This window comes from Mus pahari, chromosome 11, assembly GCF_900095145.1.
Source record: "Mus pahari chromosome 11, PAHARI_EIJ_v1.1, whole genome shotgun sequence".
In the NCBI taxonomy this organism is placed as follows: domain Eukaryota; kingdom Metazoa; phylum Chordata; class Mammalia; order Rodentia; family Muridae; genus Mus; species Mus pahari.
In genome coordinates, this window is record NC_034600.1 from 13,024,675 (window position 1) to 13,035,154 (window position 10,480).

At 39.4% G+C, this 10,480-nt stretch overlaps 1 protein-coding gene across 1 annotated transcript in view; it reads right to left on the bottom strand.

The window, feature by feature from the left end:
- Adgrv1 (adhesion G protein-coupled receptor V1) overlaps positions 1 to 10,480 on the bottom strand; it is a 510,986-nt gene that overhangs the window by 409,968 nt on the left and 90,538 nt on the right. The window contains exons 42-47 of the mRNA XM_021208450.2: positions 8,623 to 8,885; positions 5,689 to 5,864; positions 5,050 to 5,174; positions 3,657 to 3,814; positions 3,416 to 3,562; positions 2,993 to 3,100 (exon numbers count right to left, since the gene is read on the bottom strand). Of these exons, the coding sequence (XP_021064109.1) occupies positions 2,993 to 3,100; positions 3,416 to 3,562; positions 3,657 to 3,814; positions 5,050 to 5,174; positions 5,689 to 5,864; positions 8,623 to 8,885 (977 nt within the window). The remainder of the gene's footprint in view (positions 1 to 2,992; positions 3,101 to 3,415; positions 3,563 to 3,656; positions 3,815 to 5,049; positions 5,175 to 5,688; positions 5,865 to 8,622; positions 8,886 to 10,480) is intronic.

Below are 10,480 nucleotides of genomic sequence, written 5' to 3' on the forward strand. Positions count from 1 at the left end.
CTCTCCCTCTCCCTCTCCCTCTCCCTCTCCCTTTCCCTCTCTCTCCCCTTACCCCTCTCCTTTTTCCTCTTCCTCTATCCCCTGTGTTTGTGTGTGTTTGTGATAAAGAAAAGAGAAGTTATTTGAGAAGAAATCAGTATAAAGTATATGGAGAGGTAAACAAAGCAGAAAACCAAAAATTGAAAAGAATTGAACTGACTATAAAAATAAAATCCTTGATGCCTCCACATCTTCAACAGCATCTCAAACAACAGAACAGAGAGACATTTTCACCTGAGGATAGCGGTCTGATTTTCTGTCCCCATGGTGGCAAGGCATATAGGGCTTCAGGGTAAACATCCACAGAGTTTACCTTAGAAGGAAGTTCGTAATTTACCTGGCTTGCCCTACGACCTTCTCACCTTTACAACGCATTGTAGTGGAGAGGTAAAGTTTGGACTTCCAACCAAGAATTAAGTTTGGGGAAATGGATACATTCAAGGCCCCATCAATTATCAAGATGAGATAATTAAGCTATCAATAAGTAAAAAGACTGTGCACTGAGACAGTCCTGAGTGTGACAGTTAAGATGGTAGAGCACAGAATATGGATGTCCTGAGGAAGTCAAGTTAGACATGCTGGCTCCAAAGACAGAACGCCTGTCTTGCTCTAGGCAAAGAGTAATCCAGCCTGAAGCAATGTGAAGGGAATGTGGAACTGGAAAGGTAAGGTAAAGCTGTCCCTTTCCTTGGGGTGATGGCATGACATAGTTCAGATGTGAATCCCTGAGACAGTAAAACTGATTCCATGAAGGCAACAGGCATGCTGCAGCAGTGACCTAGAAAAATGAGGAAAAGATGGCAATGCTTCATAACATACAGACATTAAAGATGGACGGACAGTCTATATTAAAGACACAGTCTATCAAAATGTCTATATAAAAATTTGAAATTTAGTAAGTAATTGGAAGTTACTGAGCAGTTTTAAAATGAGGAATAACACAAAGTAATGTTGTTTAAAAAGGTAACTGCAGACACTCGACAGAGAATGGGTCTACAGAGGTGAGCCGATTCTAGAGATAGGCTGCGATGGTGTTCTAAATGACTCAGTGGGAAATGGTGGGGAAATGCCTTAGTGGAAGGTAAGAAGTGGACAGATGAGACTGTATTCCAAATAGTATTGAAATATTCAAAAAAAGTACTTAATAATAACCAGATATAAAAGAATATAAAAGGATAATTAAGCAGAAGCTATCCCATAATTCCTCTTGAATAATTCTACTTTACAGGGGTGCTATTTCCTGATGTTAAAACAACAACGGGTCCAGTCACATGGAGAAAATTTAAGTTCAGGCCAAGTTATTATATATTACATGCTGAAAGTATACGTGAGTGGACATGGAAAGGAACAGACACAGATATCTAGAATACAGAGGAAAGGCTTCAGGTGGGATTTGGAAGACACTGGCCTACATCTTGTATGTCAAACCACGGACTCATGGAACTACCCAGAGCAAGTACAGGGAAAGAAAAGTATAAATTAAAACTGAATTCTAAAAAGCTCCAGGACAACGCAGTTTAGAAAGGAAGTGGGACATGACAGTAGTGTCTGAGAAGGATGGACAGGAAGAGGGGGAAGTGGGAGAAAGAGAGGGAGGGAATAGGAGAGGGAGGAAAGGGAGGAGAGGGGAGGAAAGGGGAGGGCAACGGAAGGCAGGGAAGATGGTGATCAAAAGGGTAAAATAGGAAGATGGAGAACATTGATCTGTGCAAGAGAAAAGATGTTTCAAGTTTGAGGCCACGCTGACCACGGTACACAATCACAGTGAGGATACACCAATCCCAGCAGACCGGACAAACCGGTGAAAAGTAGTATTAACTATGTTTCTTGTTTTATGATAAAGGATTCCAACCATAGCACCTGCATGAACAGTTTATTTGGTTCACAGTTCCAGGATACAGTCCATCACAGTGGGGAATGCACAGCAGTGGGAACCGGGGCAGCTGGGCAGCCTGTATTCACTGCCCGGGGACAGGGAGACGAATGCTCAGTCCACTTTCAGCAGCCAAAAGAATGGTGCAGGTGGAGTGAAAGTTGGCCTCACCCCTCAAGTATCCCAATCTAGATAATCCTCATGGTCACATCCAAAGATCAGCCTTATCTAGAGTCTGTCAAGGTGACAATGGAACTCAGACCAAGTGAGGAGCGATTTCCTCATATGAGAGAGAGAGAGAGAGAGAGAATCTGGAAGGAGAGGCTCTCTTTTTAAGCTGGGCAGTGCTTGAACACTATGCTCACTGTAATAATCACCAGCATGGAGGGAATAGCCAGTCTATGAAGGCAAGAAAGGTGTCAGTGAGAGAGGAAAGGCTTCCGTGGACAGGGCCCCACAGCGATGGCAAGTGGGAGTAAGGCCGGGGTTCAAGTGCTGTAGAAGTAGTAAGCTTCCTTCTGGAAGTTTTCATTCCTTATGGAAGATAGCATAGAATATACATCATCTTCTATTTTGATTAATCTTACAAATTTGAGTTGCACTTAAGAATGTACAGAAAAGGGAAAATTTTTTTTTTCACCAAGAATAATGGCAAGAGAGCCATTAGCTGAAAATGAAGAGGTAAGAAGCGTGCATGGAAGCTGAGAGACAAACATCAAAGAAGATCACAAGATGTAGTGTGCCAGAGAAGTGTGAAGTGTGGGCTGCGGCTCCGTGTGCCCGCTTGGCAATGGTAGCGTTGACTTTCTACTGATACCATCTGCTGAGCTGGGATTTTTCTCCTTAGTGCTTTCCAACTCGATTAGCCCCTAATCAGATGCTTGTGCTATTATTAGATTGGCACTCTCTCCTGAAGAAAAATTTAATATTTTAACCCTAGTCTTCAAAAACTATGCCCAAGCAGTATCATCCCACATCACCAGCATGAAATTATGGCATTTTATAAATCCTATAAATAGGAACAAATTTTAATTAGCGTATTTTAGAAGGGAGGAGATTTTCACTTTAAGAGAATCATACCTGGGTTAATTCAGAATCATTTCTTTGACTTGCAATGATGAAATAGTCTTGACTATCTGAGGTGAAATGCCTTACTTGACAACTTCCTGAAATAATGATTGTCTGTATCTGCAAAAGAGAGGAGGTAAGCCTGTGAAGGTCGTTATTGATGGAAGCAGCCTCAAGTCCATAGTAGCAGGCATCAGACCTGCCTTACCATTGGAAACTGTTTCATTTGTAGGCTATGCATTCCTAAATATCAGCTGGAGACAAAACTAGCCTTGAATTTAGATACTTGCTATAATGTGTATCAAATTGCAAAAAAGTTCTTTTGTACTTTCACATAGAACATACAGCATCTTCCATTTTGATTACTCTTACAAATCTGAATTGCACTTAAGTAAAGAATCTACAGAAAAAAAGGAAGAATGTTTTTTTTTTTACCAGGAATAATCTGAATCCAGAAGTAAGCATGTACACACTGTTAATGGAAGGCTTTTCTCCATTTCTTTCCCCATGAGTAATCACAAGATATGGGGAAACACCAATATTAAAGGCCTCACAAGTTTTAGGACTTTCTACCTTTATGTCCTAGGAAACAGAAATGACATTAGAAATTAATGTTGCATCAAAGTTTTCACATACATTTTATTTTGTGCACCACCAAGCAAACATGGATGCTTACCTCAACTGGAACAAAAGTCCCTTGCCATCGATAAATAACTAATGAGGATTTTCTTAACATTATACCATAAACTGAATCTTCAACAGTAAAGAAACACCAGTCCAATGCTGTCTTGTCAAAAAAGCTTTGAAATATGGAAAAGATAACATCCACTCCTCCTGAAATAATAAAATAAATATTTATGTGTATATAATTGCATCTGAACCTTATCTCATTTGGCATTAAAGAGTGAAGCTAATGGGTGTGTTAGAAAGACGATGATGGTAATGAGGAGGAGGAAGAGGATGTGTGTGTGTGTATACATGTGTGTGTGTGTGTGTGTGCATTTTGTATGTAAAGGAGAATAGACACTAGCAGTTCTAAACCACACTTAGTCTACTCTCCTTCCTCAAATCATACTTCTTTGATAATTTCTCTCTTAGATGGTATAAGCTAGCAACATGGAGTCTTCCACAGCCTCTCACTCATTGTCACAGGCAACCTGCTGCCTCCTTGTTCATCCTCCGCATCTTCTCTTCTCTTCTACACAAACAATTCTTTATATGAGATTCTGAACAATGCCTATAAAGTATAAATATGGTCATGCTGCACCATTTGTATGTGTACCTAAACCACTGAGAGGATTTCCTTAAAGCTAGGGTGAGTATGGCATCCAAGAGATGGTTTTCAAGTTCTTTATTGATCTGACCTTACCTAACTTCTCAAGGTAAATATTCTCTCTTACTTCTCTGTTCACTGTCCATTCTATATTTTATCTTATATAGCAGTTTATGACTCAAGTCTACAGCCTTGACATCCATTTCCTGCTGTCTCCAGCTTTCTCCAGCTCAGTGCTTCGCATCTAATACCCATTCATCAGTCTTCATGCAGTCACTGACTCTCCTTAGAAATACCCACCTTGTATTTTTTTATGGTGTGCGTGCGTGCTTGCGTGTGTGTGTGTGTGTGTGTGTGTGTGTGTGTGTGTGTGATTGAATATATGCCATGTGTATGGGTGCCTGCAGAGGCCAGAAGAGGGTGTCAGAGCTCATGATCTAAAGTTCCAGGCAATTGTGAGCCTCCTGACTTGGGTGGTAAAATAGAATTCAGGTCCTCCGGAAGAGAATTCAGTACTCATAACTGTAGAGCCATCTCTTCAGCCCTTACTTACATTTTACTACTTCCAATTTCCCCTAAGGCATTATTGTCATTTGCAATGCAAATTTATTCTTTTATTTTTTATAGTTATTTATGGGAATGCCTAAATGCTAAGCTCTGTGAGCTGAGCTCCAAGTCTAATGCATGAATAATGCACAGTGAATACTATGGATGCAGTAACAGGAGCGAGTACCTGCTCTACTGGTAACCTGTTCTGCTGGTAATACACCATTTATGGAAAGAAGGTTAAACATACTCATGCCAAAAGCTGTTTCAGACACTGTCTCCCACTGCACACTCGCAGTCAAATCAAGGCCATTTGCACGTGACACATTGAGGTACACACTCATGTTGGACTCTTCAACATCTATAGAGGTGGCACTAAAAGAAAAACAAATGGATTTTCAAAAGCAGAAGAGAATAATTTCTAAATATTTAAAATATACATTACACTGCCAGCATATTATTTAATATACTTGTAAACCTGTACATTCCAATGAAACCCACAAATTTTATGCAGTGGAGGACTAAACTCTAGTATTCAAATGTATTCAATTATGGAGAATTTTTAAATAAAAAATACAAATGTAACACTCCAATAACATTATCATAACAATGATTAAATATCTGCCACTTTACAATATATATCAAACAATATTGCCAATCTAAGCTTTCTCTATACAAAATTGAGATAACTCCTTAGAAATAGGTGAAGTGGGAGAGATTTAGCCTATTAATAATATTAGATGCCATATTTTAAGAAATAAAATATAAATATTTGTCAGCTCCCAGACATACTAAAATAACCAGATATTAGTTTCTATCTACATCTTCTCAGTTCAAAAGTGTTACATATTTTGATTCAAAATGTTAACACTTTATAAATAACCCATACCTATTTTCAACAGCAGAGATACTGAATAGTCCCAAAGGAGCCTGGTTTTGCAAAATTGTTATCAAGGTTTGAACATGGGACCCTAGTCTAGCACCTCCGGTTGGATTAAACAGGGTGCAGACAAAATGCTCGTCCATTTCTGGTTCTGTGTCTAATATGGCAGAGATGCGCAGGGCCTGAAATACAACAAAAGAATAAAGTTCATAGAATGTGGTCTTTTTGTAAAGACATGTTTGGAGAAATTTACTATACATTTGCATAACATGTCTTGAAATATGATTTCTATTTATTTATATGTGATTCCCATCATGTAGTGACTACAATTGTTTCAAGTTCCTACCTCAGGGATTTGCAAAACTGTGATCTACTACCCTGTAGTGTCTGAAAAGTAACGGTGGCCAGGTTTAAAAAATAATCCCGACTGGGGTGGAGAGGTGGTCCTCGGTCAGGAGTTCCTGCTGCTACCCTAGAGAACCCAAACTTAGTCTGAACGAATATATACCAGGTGGCCCACAGGGGCCTGTAACCCCAGTTAGGAGATAGGATGTTCTCTTCTGGTCTACATGGGCACCTGCATTCATGTGAGCAGACACATACAGACCAATGCATATGCTTAATTTTAAAATAAAACACTTAATATTTTTTGCTTTTGGCTTTGGTTTTTCGAGACAGGGTTTCTCTGTATAGCCCTGGCTGTCCTGGAACTCACTCTGTAGTCTAGTCTGGCCTCGAACTCAGAAATCCGCCTGCCTCTGCCTCCCAAGTGATAGGATTAAAGGTGTGCGCCACCACTGCCTGACTAAAACACTTTTTAAGTTCTCAAAAAACACTGATTACCAGGTTAAATTCATGTGCTGATTTCTGTAACATTTTTGTCCTATCCCGGCTACATAATTCCCTTAACTTAGTGTAGTCTGGAAATTACTGGCAAGAAGCAATGACAGGCAGAGTGGGTACAGACTAGAACCAGTCCAAATGCTGGCCAACAGCAGCATAAAAGGGCTGTGACCTCAGCAACAGAATGCAGCACAGTAATGGGAAATGAACCGCTACCGACCAGCTCCAGTACGACCATGTGCTCCTACCATGCCAAGGGAAAGAGATCAACAGAAACGATTAACTGCTGAACAACCTTGTCTATACAGAGCAAGATAGTCCTGGATTTTAAAAGTTGGAAAGCTGCTTTCTCTGGAAAGAGCAAAGGTCAAAAAGAGGAGCTTCTCGAGGCAGTTATTTAGACATCTTCCTCTGCAGGGCAGGCAGATGTGTCCCTATATCCTTAGGGACTGTGTATCTTACAACTTACATTTTAAAATTAAAAGTGTAGTAGGCAGTTAGGTTAGCTCAAAATTTATTTAATTTGTTCTAACAATTAATCTATTTAGCGAACGTATCAAAGATCTTAAAAATATAAAAAACAGTTCCAGGAAAGCCAAAATAAAATGTAATTTTAACACAAAAAAAGGATAAAATGATAGCAAATTTACAAAACACTTATGCTTTAAGCTTTTATATCATTTCAAAATTGGAGTGGGTCTCTAAGCAAATCGACTAAAGGTTTCGATTTTCAAGAATGTAAAAATGGTGACCTTGGAAAGCGTGCTGAAGTTTGCATGCATCTCCACACTGAGGGTGTAGGTGAACTGCAGGGAGCTTGCGAGCTTTCCCAAGGCCCTGGCTCTAACCTACGCCCCAGAAAACAGACGTCTTCAGTTATTACGTGACCTCCAACGTTACATCACTGTAAATATACTAGTTTAGTACTGTATTTGGCTGCAAAAGACATAGGAGAATGCAACCAAATATTTTTAACTGTATCTCAAAAATAAAGCTGAAGGGATGGCGAGATGGCTCAAGTGGTTAAGAACACCGGCTCCTCTTCCAGAGGACCTGGGTTCAATTCCTACCCATATGGGTGCCGAGTTTAATTCAGCACCCACATGGCAGCTTACAACTATCTGTAACCCCATTTCCAAAGCACCCAAGACCCCAGACACACATGTGGTACACAAATACATATACAGTCAAACACTCAAACACATATAAATAAAATAAACCTAAAACAGAAATTTTTAATAAAATTGAGTATCAATTTCAAAAAAAGTTCTTATACAGAAAAGGAAGGTGGGAAGGCAAGTTTTGTTTTATTTTATTTTTTAGTAGACTGCATTCATAACTAATCTCAAATCCAACATTTTCTCCTCTAAACCGCTCCTGTTCATTTGTCCATCTGAAATACGGCAGACAAGGAAGAAAGGACAAACATGAACGTTTCTTTTGGCTTATATTCTTACAGACAATATACAGGAAGAATACCATTTAAATGTTTTTTTCTTTATTATTATTATTATTATTATTATTATTATTATTTTCTTTATTTACATTTCAAATGCTATCCCAAAAGTTCCCCAGACCCTCTCCCCACCCCTGCTCCCCTACCCACCCACTCCCACTTCTTGGCCCTGGCCTTCCCCTGTGCTGGGTCATATAAAGTAGATTTATTTACTTTATGTATGAGTGATCTATCTGCATGTACACCTGCATACCAGCAGAGGACATCAGATCCCAATACCGATGGTTGTGAGCCACCATGTGGTTGCTGGGAATTAAACTCGGGATCTCTGTAAGAACAGACATTGCTCTTAACTGATAAGCCATCTCTCCAGTCCCTGATTTTAAATTGACCATGCTAACTATAAATTCTAAATCTTGCATATTTCTTTAGCATATTAACAGGCAGTTTCCCCACTGCCATCTGTGTGCTTGCCACATAACTCTAAGATGCTTGCCACACACTCTAGTGCCTTTGTCTCTCTCCTTTAAGGTTTTTTACTTTGTTTTTTGAGAACCAAGGGCATACTTCTGAGGGAAAATTTTTAAATACTAAAAGTAATCTTGTGTTCTTAATAAAGATATTAAAGACTCATACTATACCTTGGACCGAACGCCTTCCTCTAGAACAATAAAACCTTTGGAAGGAAACAGGTCCTTCGATTCAGTTGAAGAGTTGACTTCTGTCACAACAAACTGAACTGCCACTGTTCCAAACAGACCTTGGGCTGGCTCCCGAGCAATGACTAACACTGCTACACTCTCCTGCACGTAGAGAGATGTCGGTTCCCTGAGGAAGATGTGCCCACTGTTGTTAAAGGACAGAACTCCAGGGCCATCGTCATTGGCAAGGACAGTAATCAAAGCTGTTAAAACAAGAACACCCAAGCAGCAACTGAAGAATGAATGTTACAAATCCTAACGTATGCTCACACCCGACGGTGTAACCTGTGTTAACTTAGTTCTCACCTCAGTCCATGAGGGGAATCTTTTACTATCCCCACCTTGGGTCAGATTATACACAGGTACTCTATAAACGTTACAAAGCTAGAAGGGAACAAAACTGTAGTACAAGCCAGGAAGTCAGCTTTAATATCTTTATTATTCTTACAATCATCTATGCATTCATTTATCTGTGGGGAGAGCACATGTCACAGTGTGTGTACATGTGGAAGTCTGAAGACACCTTGTGGAAATCCATTATGTAAATCCCAGGGATCAAACTCAGATCATCAGGCAAACACCTTTACCTGCTGAGCCATCTTGCCAGTCCATACACATGGACTTAAGCATCATCATTTATCTTTATGTATCAGCTGTCATTGACTGAAAATATAGCATTAAAAGGATCTTGTTCAAAATAGACAATAACACAGAAATTGATGTGAAAATAAAAGAAAATGAACACAGAATGTTGATTGTGGTGACTTTGTCTCCCTTTTGATTCACTCTTTATGTCCCTCTAAGTAGTTCACATTTGAACAGTAGAGTCTCTCTCCCTCTCTCCCTCCCTTCATTCCTCCCTTCTTCCCTTTCTTTCTCTCTCCTTCCCCCCACCTCTCTGAATTACACCAACCAATGCCTGAGACAGTAGGCAAGCCTGTGAGGAATTCTTGTCAACAATGACTACTGTGGGAATGCACAGTGCTCTTTGCTCATATTAAAATGCAAGTCAAGCAAAGCCACTGAGAGCAAGGTCATAAACACCATTCTTCCTGACTTCTGCAGGACAGTCACAGTGTCAGCTCTAAGCTAACATAAACCCTATCCCCATCAGTGTGCTTTAGTCATGGTGTTTATCTCAGAAGCAAAAACCAAACTAGGACAGATAGATAAAAATAAACTTTATGGCCAGGCGGTAGTGGCGCACGCCTTTAATCCCAGCACTCGGGAGGCAGAGGCAGGCAGATTTCTGAGTTCAAGGCCAACCTGGTCTACAAAGTGAGTTCCAGGACAGCCAGGGCTATACAGAGAAACCCTGTCTCGAAAAAAGAAAAAGACAAAAATAAATAAATAAATAAATAAATAAATAAACAAACAGACTTTATATTGAAAATCAGTAGCCAATAAAGGTACACCTTTAAAATTTAGGGTAGTAGCTTTACATTTTAGAATAAAATAAACTTACATTCTTTTCTCACATATTATCATTATCACTAAATAATTTCCTCCTATGTTAAAAATAACCATACCTAAATTAAAATTACACAAATTTCAGAAAAATATAGTAAAAATATGTTCTTTGGGAGAAAAGCAAATAGAATTTTAAAAATAACAATAATACTGATAGCTTAAAAACATTATATAATAAAAGATAACATAATTAATTTAAAACATAGGGACAAGCTCAGAAGATTTCTTCTAAACTGTCTAATCACTGAGCCTACCTGCTCGTCCTGGCTCTGGAGCAGCCACATGTGCTCAGGCAGCGCCAGCCTCAGCACTGAGAGGTGATGATAAA